The sequence below is a fragment of the Anoplophora glabripennis genome, unplaced genomic scaffold, assembly GCF_000390285.2.
Source record: "Anoplophora glabripennis isolate ALB-LARVAE unplaced genomic scaffold, Agla_2.0 scaffold585, whole genome shotgun sequence".
In the NCBI taxonomy this organism is placed as follows: domain Eukaryota; kingdom Metazoa; phylum Arthropoda; class Insecta; order Coleoptera; family Cerambycidae; genus Anoplophora; species Anoplophora glabripennis.
Window position 1 is genome coordinate 100,453 of NW_019416661.1, and position 18,926 is coordinate 119,378.

Here is an 18,926-nt window from a genome sequence, read left to right on the forward strand (position 1 = left end):
TTATTTTTTTACTTTGGTGAGTCGTATTAATTTAAAAAACACTGCCTAATTACTAAAATATATAGAAACTTGCTACTAATTACGTTTGGAGAATAATATGTAGTAGGGTGGTCCAAAAAAAAAAAAACGATTTTTTTTCGTGTCTCTTGTGAAAATATGTAAGTTTATCATGTTTTAAGAGCCCCCTCAAAAAATCAGCTCAAAAAATTTTTTTAAAGGTCGCTCAAGATTTTTAAAAATTTCTAAAATCGTCAAAAATTGAATTTTTTTTTAATTTTTTTCCCGTTATTTTATCATTTTCTAGGTTGAAAAAAATCTCGATTCTGACAATTTCAAATCGATATTTTAATTTCTAAAGGTCACTCATAATTATTTTAATTTTCAGAGTTGAGCGACCTCTAAAAAATAAAAAATTTAAAAAAAATTAAAAAATTATAAATATTTGATACTCACAGTGCGGTAGTAAATTTTGCCTCGAAACATTTATTAAGTGTCTCGTAATTAATTTCTATTATTTTGTTGATCAAATTTAATGAAAAAAAATTGTTACTTCGTTGATATTTATTTTTTAGAGGTCGCTTGAAAACGTATAACAGGAAAAAAAATTAGACAAAAATAATTCTAATTTTACTGACTATAAGTCGCACTATCGTCTTTAGTACTGTGAAGGTCATTTGTCTCGAAAGCTCTTTTTTTATTTTTAAGCAAAACAGAAGGGGATGCTATCTCCGTAAACAACAATCTGAAAAAATTTGTTAATATAATGCAGTTATAAAGGCTATACTGTATACTCTGCATCGGACCGTGAACGCAATTGACCATTCCGATACTGTATTTAAGAATATCATATTTATAACTGTATTATTTTAACATATTTTTTCAAATTGTTGTTTACAGTTATTTGCTACCTACATAGGTCAGTTTTTTCTTTTTTTAAAGAATGCCATATTTACGGAGATAGCACTCCCTTATGTTTCACTTAAAAATAAAAAAAAAGACCTTTTGAGACAAATGAACTTTACAGTATTAAAGACAATAGTTCGACTTATCGTTAGTAAAAATTTGATCTTTTTTATCAGTTAACAAAAAAATTACGACGAGTTAATGTGAGAGGTACCAATAATTTTATATGCAGAAAACCGTGATTTTTTCAACATTTTCATTAATAACTAACAAATGGGATAACGAAACCAGCTGAAATTTTAGCACACAATAGAGTAATAGTGAGGCTATATATGGTCCAAATTTCAAATTTTTTGCCCCAACGTTTTCTTAATATCGGTTTCCAAACTCAGAGGTTTATTTCATTTATTTCGATAGTAAGTGACTAAAAATAAGCAAAAGTTGATTGTCAAGACAATATGAAATTAAAATCGTGTTAGTTATATTTATATTCAAGAATGTATAATTTTTTTGGTCGTAACTTTTTTCCTTAAATATCCAGTGGTTTCCTTCTTACCGGTAAGTAGCTTGAAGATTTGTAGATTTGTAGATTGAAGAAGAAATCTATCTGAGCCAGGCTAATTTTTAAGCTGTAAATTTATTTAAACATAAATAACGATTTTATGTGGGACACCCTGTACGTAAAATTTAATCTTTATTCTTAATAAAGAAAAATTAGTACATATTATTGATTTTTTATGCGTTATATTTTCGAACTATTTAAGCTTTACAAAATCATTACTTAGTTACTACTAGGTATATCAAAGAAAATATTAGACTTATTATGCTTTATTTTAGAACGCATTTATAATAAACCAACTCTGTGTTTTCACTTTCATTTTCAAGGGTAGCGACACCTGTGAGAGAGTGTACAAACTAATTATATCGAGAATTGTTAGAAATATCTTGTGTATAGGAAACTCGACAATTCTGGTTTAGATACATACTAAAAATGGAGTCGTGTGTAAAATGTTGTCATTTCACTTGAGGACACAAATTATAGAATTATTAATAAATATTAATCTGAAAATTAAATACAAATGATCCTAGGTGTCCGTTCTAGTGAGTGAAGTAGTTTGGTTATTGTGCCTGACCTAGTTCCGTTGTAAATGCAATATGTTGACAGACTAACAGTATGTATAAAATTGAGGTACTTTGGCATTTATTTAAATTAATCTTCTGTTCTCATGAGCATTGAAATTTATCTCACTCACTAGCAGGAACCATTGCGAATACATTGATATATAATAATATTCAATTATGTTAGTTTCTTCGATGATTTGTGTCCTCATCTGAAGCTCTGTTACACGGTAAAAATATACACACTAAATCGCCCCCTTAAATTTGAAATCTTATTTACATTCAGATGATGATGTGTTACTTACTAGGTTTTGAGCAGATCTAACTATGCCAACAGGCAATTGCGATGATGGCTTGGGGGAAATTTATTCCTACTTGTTGAATCTACGCATTCAAATTTTGTATTGTAGCCGGTGTGAATTATGTTGACTCGAGAATTAAAATTGAAATTCCATTTCGTTTAACAAAGTATCACGAAATTGAACTGTTATTTCATTAAGTATGTACATATATGTGAAATTTTTTACGACCTTACAAAGGTGATAAAACGTGTAGCTGTCTGAGAGGGCATGATACGAGAAAGTGAGAAGGAAATACAGGCTCAGATGGCGAATATTCTAAATTAGGATTAGATAGATACAAAATTTCGAGGGAACTTTGGTTGCTGATTATATATCTGAAGTCAGAATTACAAAATTTAAAATCGGATCCAATGTGGTGGATGGAATAAAGAAAGAAAAGATATGAAAACGTGATGAACCAGTATAATTTTATTCTTCTGTTTCCAAATATCGAAATATGTCAAACTAATCAATTTCAATAGACGATTTCTGGGAGAGGAAAGAAGATATTAGAACGATTCCAACTGAATTTTGAAGGGGAAGAGTAGTAATTTTAGATTCCTTAACGAGTTTTATGGGGTATATTGATGTTACATAATTTCAGTTATATCGAAAAACCGTATTTTTCGCGGTTGCAGGTTAGGATATCTCGAAAATCTGACGCGATTAAACGATTCTGAAGTTGCATTCGGATGCAGCTCGACAGCTTCATTTATAGAATGTATTAGTACCTAGTATTATACAGGGTGTTAGAAGTTTGACTGCCTTAATTTTAACAGACAATAGAATACATTAAAATAAACAAAAAACTTTATATGATATGGGTCCTAAACTTAACAATTTCCGAGAAAAATTATCAAAATCTCCAACTTGACGTACAAAAGTTCGATTAATTAAGGAATATTGACATACTGCGTGCATAGAATGCTATAAAATACAACGTTTATCACTTTTTTGAACATCTTTATGCTTAATTCTAAAAAATATTTAGTGTTGTAATAAATTTAAAATTCGATAAAATTGATATTGAGCAATGTGATAACGGCGCGGCGGTTAACACGAGGTATTAAGCTGTCTATCAATACGCAATTCAGTTGGTATCTGGAATTCGACCGTGTCGGAGTGTTTTTTGCGTACAACTATTTCCTTTTTTTTAAGTATTTCTCCTTGTTCTTTTAAAATGTATACCATATGCGAGTATCACGATAATATGTAATTACTTTATGGGGAGGCTCGCCGCAATTCTGCTAGAGCTCAACGCATTTACCGTCGACGTTTTCCCCACCGGCACGTCTCTAACAGAAGAACATTCGTTCAAGTTTCACAACGTCTGCTTGAAATTGGTAATGTGATTCCTCGTCAAATTTTTATTTTTAATTCTAAAATATTAATCATTTTGTGCGTAATATATTTCCCAGTTAAGCGTATGATGTTATCACTCCCTGCTGGAATTGGTAAGAAAATTTGAAAGAGACAGCACACTGCAAATCGATTTTATAGTCTTTGTTTCTCATTTTTATACCTTTGCGTATTTTTACTCAATTAACTCAGTTTTTTAAACATTCATAACGCATTTCTTTGGGTGGTAAATACCAGTTTCTATGGTACTTTTCAATCCGCCATAATGGGTTAGCCACGCTGCCAATGTCTTCTACCTCGGGTGTCGAATGCGATTAATACCAAGAAAGTGACGCAGAGGTTTTCTTATAATTCTATCTCAACAAATGGCGTAGGAATTGTTTGTCTTTCACAACATACTGGAAGTATTTGGTTCTGTTAAAAAAATTACCTATAGTTTAATTTAGAATATTTACCTAATATTTTAATAAACGTAGATAGGGGATGTATTTTTGTCGATCATAATCTCACTAGCAACTTAATTCTGAATTTTATTCCAGATGAACCCAAGAAAAATGAGAAACCTACTAGCAAGGCGGGTACTTCTAAGGACTCAGGTATGTTTGAAAGCCAGTTAAAATTAAATTAAATTAAATTAAAATTGGGGCATATCAAAAATTCTTTGAATACATGAAGTTATTTACTACGTCACGAAATGAATATAGATGACATACAGATTATGTCAAGTCCAATGCGTATTAATTACTCTTCTTTCTTTTATGGAGTATAGAATGAAAGTTAACAAATGATTTATTTTAAGTTTTAACACACATTTGTTAAATGTTCTTTCATGTTAGTTACTTATGCATGTTTGATGACCTTTGTGAAATGAAATTTTTATAATTAGAAATATGCAGATGTACAACTGATGATAAGATAACAATGATTCATGATTACTTTCAATTCGCCTCTGAAATGTAATAACTAGACATGGGAAACTTTGTGGCGATGCGTTGTAGAGTTGTTTCAAAATCTTATGAGCTTTGACCTTCATTTGCGCAGAAACATAATTCCGATCGTTGCCTAAATTATTCTACGCCCTAAAAACATTACATCTATTATTCACAGTCTATCTCGAGCTCTCGTAGCGTAAACATGCCTTTGATCCGATTACAAATATCATAATAAAATGCCCTATTCTTTATTATTTTAATTTAAGCAATAAAAATATATATAACGAACGTTCGCTAGTTGACTTTATTGATGCCCGAGCGTATTAGTTCATTTCTGGTTGTAATGAGGCACGTGGTCTAATTCTGAGTCAATGTTTTCACGACGTGCTTATTAGAAGAATTATTATGCAGATATGCCACGCCTTTCGCGCCGTGTATGCAGCAAACAACCTGCATTCTTAACCAGCACGCCAGGCCGACAGGGCAGGCATTAGGGTGCCGCTAGATACGTATTGAATACATTGATCGATGCGAAGCTTCAGACTAGAGGCGGACATGTGCATGTGGTATTACTAAAATTTGAAGTAGTTGATGCTTCGCCACCATTCGCCATGTTGATCATTTTTGTTTTTGAAATGGGTATTTACCGATCACCAGAGACGATTAACTGCGGAACACTTAGGACAACTGTTAATTATTTTCTGCAATCACATTCCTTACGGGTTAGAAATAATTGTTTTGTTAACTTTTACTGGAACTTATTATTACCTTCATAAATGTTTACAAACCACGTGACCGCCGAGCTTAGGCAACCCAGCATTGCACGATTGGTACTGGTGACGAAAATTCCATAAATCTTGGTGTCACCGATATTAATGATTCGTTTACAATGAACAATGACAAACCGTTACGTATACACTCGAGATAATGCGATCGCTGATTGGTTGAATAGAATCTCGTGAAAAATTGCACCAATCACAGCTGATGAAACAGAATATTGTGTTTTGATGTAATCTTGATATTGTTCATTGTAGCCGCCCTAACATTTCCGATCTCTAGTAATAACTAGCATCTTTCTGAAATAAAATTAAAATATTGTACATCCATAATACCTATAAGTTCTGCATGTTACTTAAATCAATCAAAGTTCTTATCAGACCACGCGTCGTACTCCGTCAGTACCTAATTAATGGATTTGTGATTATTTTTTATTAAAACCACATTGGCATATCCATTAAAATTTGTTTACGATGTTAATTTCAATTTATCGACATGTTCCTGTAGCCATGTAACGATTCTATTCGGGGAATTGATTTGTCATTTAATATCAGTTTGCACTCATAAACATATTTTTAAAAGATAAATATAAAAAAATTGAATGAAATTTCAATTATACACATAATTATAATTTATGCAAATAGGCGAGGCAGATAGGTCTCATTGATTTAATTAATTGTTTTTGAGTTTTGGAATTTGGAAATTCCTAGTTTATTGACGTACATTGGAAACATACTAACGATTAACTCGATGGAATTAAATATTTACGAAAACACAAAGGTGAACATTTTATTATTATTTTTTTAATAATTTAATTGGAATGTTTTGTGTTAATAATAGAAAAGCTTTGCCTCGAACAATAAAACCATAGCCTTTTTTGATCATTTTATTTTTTACCCAATCTGTCTTAACTAAACACACTTGCGCCATCTGCTGTAAAATAGACTTCTTTCTGTAGGATCATAAAAAAAGCAATTTAGTACTCGTAGATATTAGATATTTTGCTGAGGTTCATAACAATACTGGAACGTTTTTTCGTGTGTACCAAAAAATATTCGTAGAATGAAAAAAGCGTACGGAAAGCTTTAACAAAATGTTAATGTACCTTTTTATCATTATTATGTAAATGTTAATTTTAAATCTCTAACTTGTTTCTCTGAAGCCATGAGTAAACCTTCAAAGAATTTTGAACTTGGCAAAGTCAAATAAACTAAATATGTAAACAAACGAATTTGAAAAAAGACTAGTTGCTGCACTTACCAAAAAGCAACTTATCTGGAAAACCGTTTGTTTGGTCGAAATAAACGAGGAGCATTTAAAAAAATATTCGGTGTCATCTGTCAAAATTAAAAAAAAATATGTGTTAGGGACAGTCCGTTTTGGGATGTATTGCAATGGTAAAAGGTAAGACGTTTCAAAGTTAAAACACGTCACGTAAATCTAGGTACCTCTTTGGGGACCGATATCTTCGTTGGGAGGAATATTTAACAATTTTAATTTATTGCATATAAATGTAGGTACAGGTTACATACTGAGAAAGTATAGTAGTATGTGAGTTACGATGTTCATGTGAAAATCACAGGAACGGGGACGACCTTTGATATAAAATGCTGGTCTATTTGTATGTAGATTTGTTGACAACACGCATTTGTTTACGTTGTGGACGAACTTATCACCAATGTGTGGTCAAAGGTGCCTGACCGTAAGCAAGTTTTAGCGATGTACGACTTTAGATGCTATTTTCGTAATTTGTAATATACGTATCATGTGATCAGGCGCCAAATTTTTGATAAGAATTGCGAAAGAAAGTAAAGCTGTTTCGCCCAAGTGTGCCAAAAGTGGTTGACAAAGAAAATAATTAAACTTCTTTGAAGACACCTTCATGAAATAAATATGGTATAGCAAGGTTTTTGCAACGGCCTGTTGTAAGAAATAAACAATTTTTAGGACTGACTGCCACGTCGGTGGATTAAATTTCTTGACGTTTCGAGAGACATAACGCTGACTTCTTCGGAATAAGCTTTGTCTGAATATTGAACCCTCTGCATTTGAAATTTCTAGTTTGTGATGTTCCCATGCTTGACATTTATGAAATCATTTTAAATTAAAGACAGTGGAGAAGACAGAGTACTATGTCGAAAACGATGGGAACTGTATCAACGAGATGGAATTCATCTGGATTCAGACGACAGCTAGTAAGTTTTGACTTGACGTAACTGTTTACAGAAGTACCAATTAAAGAAAGTTTGGAGAAGACAGACGAGAATTTTCTGGAGCAATAATGAACAAACTGAAGAAGCAGCAATGGGTTTGTCCTTATTCCCAAGGCCCTGGACCAACAATTAAGTGTTGGTTTAGATATGTTGAAGATAAATTATTATCATCTGGGCCTATGCATATGCTTGACAACATAGGAAGATTTAGGCACTATATTAATAGAATACACCCTGATATCTGTCTTCACCATCACCTTGAAAAAAAATGGCATATTTCGCATCCTTGATGTTATTGTCAAGAGCAGCATTTCCAGAAAGCTAACACACGAGAATTGGTCTCTAAACGTTGTCTCATCATCATGTGGTCCAAAAACAAGATATCATGAAGACATTAATGCATCAATACATCACTTGCGGTCAATTTTTAGAGGAGATGGAGCCAACAGTGTGGAGCAATAGAAATATTGAACAATATACCAAAATTTACCAAAGAACATTTAAGAAAATGAGCAATATAATAATAATAATAATAGTAAATAATAGTCTTTATTGTTCTATAGCAAACATACATATTACACAAACAAGTTTTCCTTAGATACGAACAAAAGGCGAAGTCTAGTCTACACAAGCAAGGTTGTGCACACTACTCAACATAACCTACTAACTAACATAAATTTTCTAACCCTAAATAATAATTATTACTAATGACATTTAACCACAATTAAATACCAGTATTATTAATAATATTATAAATAACATTGCCGCTCAAATAAAAGTCTTTTATATTTACTTTTGAATGAGTATATATTGCTCTCTTTTATATCTTGATACAAATTATTATAAACATCGCAGATTTGATAACTAAATTACCTCTTAAACATCTCAGTATTATGTTGTGGGGGAGTTAGAAGACCCTTATATCTTATATTAATTGTATGTACGTCCGTTCTAAATTTGATCTTTCTATATAAATAAGGCGGTCATTTATTTAAAATAATTGAATGATATAAACAAGCTGCATGGTGTAATTGTCTGTTTTCCATATTAAGCCATTTCACTTCTTGAAGTTTGTAGGATATTCTTTGATTTTTCCGAATTCCATAAATAAATCTGAGGCAAGTTTTGTAACTTTTGAATTTTACGTTTATATAATGCATTGATGCACGGTCCATACAAAACATCAGCAAAATTTAATAGTGATAAAATTAAACTTTCGCAAAGCATAACTTTAGTTTCACTAGGCATACAATGTCTATTAGTAGATAATGCTCTTAATACGGAGTATCCTTTTTGTATAGTTTTATCTACATATTCTTTAAATCTAAGATCACTATCAATAATTACACCAAGACTTTATCTAATTTTGGCAAAATGGACCCTTGTATATTAATATCTATTTGATTTTGCACAACTAATCGATGCTTCTTGGGACCAAATATGATGACGTTAGACTTCGACGTATTGATTAAGAGACAATGGTCTTTAGCTTCATTTATAAAATTATTCAAATCATTATTAATACGCGCAGAAGGAATATCTATCTCACTAGGAGAAAATGAATAATATATTTGCATATCATCCGCATAAAGATGTATATTGCTAAACTTTAACGAGTTTATTAAATTATAGTATAAATGGTAAAAAGAAGAGGACCCAGAATTGACCCTTGCGGTACACCTGACTTTAATAACAGAGCATGTGACATACTATCATTTAATCGCACTCTTTGAGAGCGATTCTTTATATATAATTTTCAAACAGCATCAAAGCATTATTTGACAAACCTATATATTTAAGGATCGCAAGCAGAATGCCATGATTTATTGTGCCAAAGGCTCTACTGAAATACAATAAAACTAATATAGAGCAAATACCTTTATCAGTTGAATTTATAATGTCATGTAAGAGCGCTGTTGCACAGCTGTGACCAGCTCTAAATCCGGACTGAATCTCAGGAATTAGTTTATTTGCTTGCAAATGTACCCGTAACTGTATATCCATTACCCTATCGATAACTTTTGATATAGTTGGCAAAATACTTATGGCATGAAGGTCCTTAAATTCCTCAGGATTTTTTTTTGTAGCACAGTTATCACACTCCTCCACATAGCTGGGAAGACAGATTCAGTAAAACAATAATTAACAATTTGTGTTATGTGTGGAATTATTTCAGGAATAAATAATTTTAAAAATGTTAAGTTTAAACCATCGCACCCTGTAGCATTTGTGGTAATTTTATGTAATATTTTACTTACATCACATTCTGTGACTGACTGAAATGTTCGAATTATTTAAACGGCTCTTGTTATATAAATTTAGTACTCGTTCTGGGGTCTCCACAGAAGGAATAGAATTAACAAAAAAATCGTTAATTTTATTTATATCGCTTAGATTACCTGGAATATTAGAATATTTATTTCGTATAAAATTATTTTGTTTAAGAAATCTCCATCTTTCTTTTGTACTAGAATGCTTTATTTTATAATTAACATATGCCTTTTTTTCTTGCTTAATAGCTTAAGTTGTGTAATTACGTAAATCCTTCTAGTATTGCCAATGTGCTTCACTTTTAGTTTGTTTAAATCTATTAAAGGCTTTTTTCTTAAGTGATATCAATAATTTAATATTGTGCAGGAGATTTTGTGAACCTTTTTGTGATAATATGATAATCATGAATATTAAGCAAATGAGTAAGATTCTGTACTAAAAAAGTAATTTTGTCATCAACATTTCCCATATCAAATATATTATACCACGGAATATTATAAAATCTGCAATAAGCATATCATACTTAACATTTTTTAGGTTTCTGTATGTACGGAAAATCGGTACGTTTTTTTACCACAATCATATCTATGACGCAATATGTTAGGGAATGATCAGATGTATTTGTTTCAATTACATCAGCATCTACTACATTAATTCCTTTAGAGGCAATGATAAAATGATAATGACAATTTTCTAGTTGGATTATCAATTATTTGTTTCAAATTAAAATTTTCCAGTATAGAAATCAGACTATTGACACCTACTGTAGATATATTCAAGAAGTCAATATTAAAATCACCAGTGCAGATAATACGATCATATGATGGATATACTATGCTAAAAGTTTCTTCTAGTTCCTCTAAAAAAACTGTTATTAAAATTAGGAGGTTTATATACTACACCTATCGCAACCGTTTCTTTGTGTAATTTAAAGTGAATCCATAATTTTTCAATATTCTTAGAAGTATTTATTAAAGAAGCATTAATTGTCAACAACTGATCTACCCTATATACAAAGGATGTACTGATGCTTCCTGCATATCATGGAAAAGTGTCCTGTTCAAGTGTGACACAATATAAAGGGCGTTCTCTTTTTAAAAAATCATAAGGTTGGCTTTCCACGTCTTGAATATTATGATGCATTTGTCCAATTACCGAACTAAAATCGTCAGGAAAAAAATTTGTTAGTGGTCATGGAAAACCTGGAAAGTCAGGGATTTTAATTTTGATGAATGAACGGGAGTCGTGTTATAAGAAAAACTTCCTCTGAAAAAAGCACAACGCATATAGCACTTCAAGGAAGACAGGAGCAGCCCTTTCTAAGACATTCTATAAGAATGTCGTACTCAAACGCCTATAAACTGTTTGTTTACAAAAATAATAAATTTCTTACATTTCTTCACTAATAAATTTGCTGGAATCTTGAATCGACAATAGAAAATATAATGAAAACCAATGATAACCTAAGTTGGAACTAATTTCTCTTTTTACTACAAAAAAAAAAGAGACAAGCGGAGGTCGTGCCATCTACGGCCACCACTACTCACCTCTTTATGTTAGGAACGATTCCAGAAGTTCTTAATAAATTTTAATAATAAAAAAAACGAATAGTTTCTAATTTTTGGGATACTCTCAGCGATGTTTTAGGTGAAAAAAATGCTTACGTTCTAAATCGATTTACTTACACGTAGGGTATGGCCCATTAACTTCCGGACACCCTGTATTACTGATAGCGATAAAGCACCATATTTAATAGTTTTTTTACTTTTTGCTAGAATATAATATGTTTAATAATTTTTTATTAAATTCTATTCTATTCTGTTTTGTTTTTCTGTATGCAGAAGAAAATGAATATTTATTTGAAATTTTGCCATTATCCAGTGGCGGCTGGTAAAAATAGAAGTGGTCATATTTTGATAATAAGGCGTGGGCCTCATACCGTTTTCGGGGGAATTATTTCTCTGTTCATAAAAGGAACTTTTATTATGTAAAAACTTTGAAAGAAATCGGCGAAATAAAAAATGGAGTTGCCGACACTAATATCTCGGAAAGTATTGCACATCTTTGTGTATAATTTTTTTTCACAATCCACTGCTAAAAAAATAAAAGACAAATTCCTTTGTATAGTCTGTTTAGAGATTTTAAGTAAACAATATAAAAACAGCATTTCAAAACATGAGGCTACTTTAAGCATCATAACCGGGTTAAGAGGGTTTTTAGTAATTCAAATAAAATTATTCAATATTATTATCAAAATATTTATTTAAATTTAATTAATAGACTTATTCCACACAAAAATATATGTATTTTGAAAATTCAAATTATGGTGAGTAAATGTAGTGTTGTATAAATGTACAATAAAGAAAATAAAAAAGTAGGTATATTAAAATTCATCCTCTGAATATTCTGATGAATTATCTTCGTCTCCTAGATTGATAACGATAGGTTCCACAGTAACGTCAATTAAATTATCGAGTTCCCACATTTTCTCCTCTTCTTTTTGTACATGATGTATACATCTTTGCCAGTTATCTGCAGTTACTCGTTCCAAGGAATTTTTTAACAAAATTTTCACGTCACTTAATTTAAACGTCGTATTATTTCGCGCTACATCTCCTTTTACCTGCGCCCAGACTAATTCGATTGGGTTAAGTTCACAGTGATAAGGTGGTAACCGTAGTACCGTTATTTGGCGATTTGTTGCCATTTCATCGATAACATATATTTTCTGATCTTTATTAAGATTGACAAGTGTCAAAAGTTCCTTTTTCACCATATTTGTTTCAAAAGAAATGTTTTTTCCGGATAACCATTGAATTATATCGGCTTTCCTCCAAGCAGTCGTAGGCGTCCGCTCGGTCTGCCGTGAATGGTATTATCCATGACAATTACAGACCCCGGAGGAATAAGATCCAACAACTGTGTAAAATACTCTTCGAAAACATCTGCGTTCATGTCTTCGTGATAGTCACCTGTATTTTTAGATTCAAATAAAAGTAAACCGCCATCTACAAAACCACTGGCACTACCTGTATGTGTCACTTTAATCTTCGCCCTTTACCTGAAGGTGCCTTGAACCCTGTTGAAAGTCCATCCAGAAATGCTTGTCGAAAACTTTTTACATTTTTATCTTGCCATACTTTTGTTACAGTATATCCCTCGTTGACCCAAGTTTCGTCTAGATAATAAATATTCCTCCCTTCGTCACGGAATTAGCATTAGTGTTACCCGATAATTACCTGAAACGAAATATTACCACGCCCATGGCCGGTTCTTATCTCGGGGTTTTATTACTCTCTTTCATTTCCAAACAGACTATAGTTATATTTACTTAAATTTTAATTTGATACTTTCTGTTTTTCAACTATCAGTTGATTACGAAAAATATATTTTGCAAATATATGTGCAACCTTTTTCGATATTCCACGGTTGGAAACCTCTAATTTAATTTTTTTTTTCACAAATTGCTTCTGAATTTTCTTTTTCACGAAAGTTCTCTGTGTGGATCTAGAAATCATTCCCTAAAAAATGATATGGGTACCTTTTTGTTATCAAAATATGACCACTTTCCACCAGCCGCCACTGCCATTACCCGATATTTTCCGAGTGCTTGAGAAGTATTTCACTCGTGCGAAAAAGGAACAAGGTCAGAGTTGAAGTTTACTGCCGTCTTTACGATTGTACATTATATCAATCTTGTGTGTATTATCATAAAAATTAATGAAGTACCTATTTACCTTAAAATTATAGCCTAATGTTTATGGTCGTTCTCGTTTGATTCGCCGTTTATTATACAGCGGTACTTTTATATTTTGTTGATAATAAAAAATTATTATAGAAAACAGTCATGTTTTTAAACCATTTTGAGATGTAGATTTACTACTACTTCAGATTTTTATGTAAAAGTGACGTGTAGAAAATGATGATCCAAAATGTATGTAATTCCTGTGATGTTTGGTTTATGATGTTGTAAACATTTTTAAGGCTGTTTAATGTTTTTCGCATACTAACAACATACATATTATATAAGGAGGTATATGGTAAAATTTTTTCCGCTAAAATTTTTGTTTTGAAATGTCTTGGAAGTGATGTAGATATACTTTGAGGTACGTCTGTGTCGTATTATACTGTTCAACCCAAAAAAAATGAATTAATTTTAAATATGCAGGGTGGGCCACAAGTACCGCCTCGGTAACTAATGACCAAAAGGCAAATGTTACAGAAACCTGTTTAGGTGGGTATGTGTAGGTTGATTACGATTACATTTTCAAAATATTTCGACACCCCGTCCAGGAAAAGCGTACCATATCAAAATTATGTATTTTTAAATGGAACACCCTGTATTTTACTGCATTTTTGAAAGCATCGTAAAGAAATAAGTGAACTTTATTAAAGGTTTTGCATACCTAGGATTTATTGTTTGTGAGATATTTCAATTTTAGTGAAAATGCAGGCTTAGCGTAGAAATTTAATATTACCAATAAAAAATTATTTTAAGGAAGCATCCTTGGAGAGCATATTTTAGATCCTTGAAGTTATAAATTGTTATATTTGTCGTCACTTATTATTATACAGGCTGTTCAAAAGACTGCTGGATACTTTTTTCAACTTTAAACATCGTGTACTTTGGGAGTTAGGAAATTTAAAACTTTCAACCTGTGTATAGGTTTCCTATATAGGTACCTATCTCTAACGGTATTGGAGATATTTCGTTTTTATCGATTTTTTTTTATTAATGTGTATCCACGTATCTTTATTGAAGTCTTCATTGAATTGGTAAAGCGTCAATCATGATTCATGACAATACTCAAAAAAGTTTTCTAATAAAAAATATTATTTTATATGATTTATATGTTTTTCAACGAATCTCGACGATTTTTTTTTAACTTCAAGCTCTTTTCTTAAGCTTCCCGAATATGTAATAATATATCACGCTCGTGCGTCGTATATTTTATATTTTTGTAACTAAGGCTAAAAAATAAAAAAAATTCCAGGTTGCAAATTTGAAATAAAAAAAATCATAGATTTCTATGTATTATGATGAAATCTACCATGAAAAAAATCAGTGCGATTGTGGAAGATCCTCGGGATCGTCCACACTAATAATTAGTTAATTTGTTTATAAGGCCATAATTTGTAAACTATTCAACTTACCGATTCCAGATTTCGTGTGAGTTATTAGACAGTGATAAGGAATGAGAGGATGCGATGCCAAAACGTTCTGGTAAATTAACGCAGTTTATAAATGTTTAATTCAAAAGTCATAAATAAAATTCTTCTGTTTATAACTTTTGATATAATCAATATTTTTTGACACTCGAGGGCTGGTTTTGTAGGTCTTTTGAAGACGAAAAAAAAGTACTTTACTGTTTTCTCGTGGAAATGAACGGAAAAATGTTATAAGCGAAAAACGTGAATTTACGTAAAAATTATACAATTAACCACTCTATAAACAATCTTCCTCGCATTTTTATGACTGTGGAAATTAATATGTTATTGTACATAATATTTAGCATCTATAGTGATAAATTCAGCTTGCCGAAACAAAAAGTCGCGAAATGGTCATTTCCCAGCCTATTTTCCTGGCCTACTATAGTCCAGTAAAATTATAAAACACGAAAAGCAACTACAGTGCCTTCTATTCTTTTATTTTTTGAGACATATTTTTGAAAATATTCAAAACCTGTATTACAAAAATATCATAAATATCCTTAGATATAATTGTGAAATTTTTTTCTTCCTACTCAAAAAAGTAAACCAATTTCCTTGAACTTCAACAGCGTTCTCGATCAAATATTTATTTTTCAATTAAATTTGAAAGGAACTGGGAAAGTAATCTATCATTTTGTCAGTAGAGCAGTCTTTACTTCCATTTAGCTAAATAATTTTCTATCGTACGAGTTTTTTGAGTTATATTTATATTACCGCGATATTTATTTAATTGATCACAAGTTTTAAATTTAGCCAGCAATTTAGCTTGATGGGATATGACGTTGAGCACATCAAACAATCGATTGTCGTGTTTCATCCTCTTAAATTTATTTACCTATAAAGATTAATTACCAATAAAATAAATTTTATTATGTAATGTAAACATTTCAGTCTTAATTGGATAACATGAGGCTATAAATAATTTGATTTATATTCGACATGTAAAATAATTTGTATAAGTTGGAGCATTTTAGCACATGTCGGTATGTATTTGAAGTTGCATGTGCGTTAACTGGATTAAAGGAAAACCATATAGTTGTTAATTAAACGAAAAAGTATGATTTTAACAAGTAACTAATACACTGAACAAACGTTAATCGTAAAAGTACATAATATAATGTTGGTATTTTGTAACCAACGTTATCTTATGTAAAATAAATGAATGTGAAATCATATTACATAATTAATAACGCTGTTTTATTATACAGGGTGAGTCAGAACTTATCAAAAAAAAAATTCTGGATGTACAGGGGACCCTTACAAATACAATTTTGTAAAGAAAAAATCAAAAAGGTCAGTTCGAAATTGATTTAAAAATACACTTCTGCACGGCACTGGAAACTGGTCCATTGTAAAACCTGACCTCGCACAATGCGACCGGTATGGCGACGTGATAAAAACGGACAAAAACTTTCGCAAGGAAAGAAATATGTAAATAGAATTTTATCGCACCTATTTTATATCGGCAAATTCAAATGCTTTTGCCTTTATTAATTATTAATAAAATTAATTTGTGTTTTTAAATAATAAAATCATTTGACATACCCGATGCTGCAACAGCAATTGTTCAAAATTTTATCCACTCACGTGTAAACACATTTGGGTCCGTCTTACTCACTTTCTACGAACTAACACAAATGATGTCTTGCTTCACCATAACACAAATACTTCACCATAATACAAATGTTGTCTTGCTTCACCATAAATTAAAACGATATCCATCAACTCCGAGTTGCTATACACGCAGACCATTTTTGACACTAACTACCCATTTTTGACACCAACTACTAAAAACGTATTATAAAAACCACAGATAACAGGTAAATATCGCAACGACGATTGCAAAATCCGAATTCAGTATTCGCAGTCGATGAGGCCACGTGGCGAATGATGCTAGAGACTACAGTTGTCCAGCTATGTAGTGGTTTAATGTGCTATAACTTCAATAATTTTTTTCTCAGAAACTATAAGGATTTTACAAATTTTTTTTTACAATATTGACTCCATTTCTCATGCCGCATCTATTCCCAAATTTTTTTGGATAAGTTGTGAATCACCCTGTATTATACAGAGCTTTCATAAATGATTGTAAGCGACTTGACTGCCGAGCTTAGACAACCAAGATTGCACGGCTGGTACTGTCAACTAAAAATCAGTAGATCTTATCGTCACCAATATTAATGATTTGTTTACAATGAACAATGACAAACCATTATGTTTTCGCTCAAGATAACGCGCTCGGTTGTTGGTTGAATAAAATCTCGTGAAAAATTACACCAATCGACAGCCGGTGAAACAGAATGTTGTATTCTAATGTAGTCTTGATCTTATTGTTTTAATTTACCGAAATTTAATTGCCAACGTGAAGAAAATAAAATTAGTGCTTACTTAAATATACAGGGTGTCTCACGGTGACGGCCCATTAGAATTATTTTAGAAACTACTTCGCTTTGAATTTTGAAAATTTGGGATACCGAGTTTTCGATCATGCCCTTCTCAACTAAAATAATGGCGTCCACGTAACTATCACTTCCGGTTATACCGGAAGTCGCCATCAACTTTGCTAAAAATTCCACAGCTATCCTCGCAGGAAATTATGTGATTTTAGGTGACTACACAAAAAATAGTAGATAACTTAAAAACTAGAAGAGATGGTATAGGGAACCCTGATACCGTTCGAAAGAGAATAAAATAGTGTATCAGAATATAGAAAAACATACAGGGTGTTCCATGTAAAAAAACCGACTTTGAAGTTAACTCGGCATTAAATTTCTAGCACTCTGTATGCAATTAAGCCACTTTGAAAGTATGGATGGGAAGCTTAGAGGTCCCCTGATAAATATTGTTGCTTTCAAATTCAAAACGAAGTAGTCTCTGAAATAATTCTAATCACCGTGAGACACCAAATTTGAAAAAATAACAAAAAATAACAAAATGTATCAAAAATATACAACATACTTATGTAGTTTTAAATAGTCATGTAGGTACACAAAAAGTATATCATTTGTCAATAAAAGTAATAAAAAGAAATAAATAAGTGCGAAAAATTTCAGGGGATGATTCCTTGTTGAAATCTCATCCCCTGCGAAGTCGCTTAAAAAGGGTGCCAAAAAGTAGTTTTTAATTTTTTTCTGAAATACCGAAAAAGTGACAGAAGTGAAATTATGTAGATGTTTTCTGCACTCAGTAAACAATTTGTCGATTTTCCCCTACGGTTGTAGTGGGTAGAAAAAGCCACCCCTAAGAATTGTTTCATAAGTAAATTTTTTCATATTAATATCTTAACATTTAAAAATTCATTTAGTATAATTTCTATTAGTTTTTGATAATTTATAATTGTTTCTTTCACATATTTAATAAAATTATTGAATGAATTATAAGAGTTAAGTCGACATTACAAATTGTCAACGTAACAGCTGCTTACTAGATAAATTACAGTTCGATAAAATTTCTACCCTATACCAATATGCCGTGTAATTGGTTTTAAAAAAATTTTTTGCTCAAAAATCATTAATTTTACAAAAAAATTACAAGAGACCTTTTTTGTTTAGAATGATTCAGGCAATCTGAAATGAATTTTAAATGGTAAGATATTAATAAGAAAAAAAGTTACGCATGAAACAAGTCTTAGCGGTGGCTTTTTTAACCCCTTAAAATTGTAGTGAAGAATCAGCAAATTGTTTACTGAATGCTTTTTCGATAAAAGATTTCATCACAAGGGATGTTCAAATAAGATTCTTTTATATGAAAAACCCACCTTATTTTTCGACAGAGAATCACCGCACTTACGTATATAAGAG

The 18,926-nt window shown here is 31.3% G+C and overlaps 1 protein-coding gene across 2 annotated transcripts in view; it reads left to right on the forward strand.

Moving 5' to 3' along the window:
- Positions 1-18,926, forward strand: part of LOC108913166 (nuclear factor of activated T-cells 5) — a 223,322-nt gene that overhangs the window by 19,405 nt on the left and 184,991 nt on the right. For both annotated transcript variants that reach the window (XM_018718653.2, XM_018718652.2), the window contains exon 2: positions 4,262-4,318. In XM_018718653.2, coding sequence (XP_018574169.1) covers positions 4,262-4,318 — 57 coding nt within the window. The remainder of the gene's footprint in view (positions 1-4,261; positions 4,319-18,926) is intronic.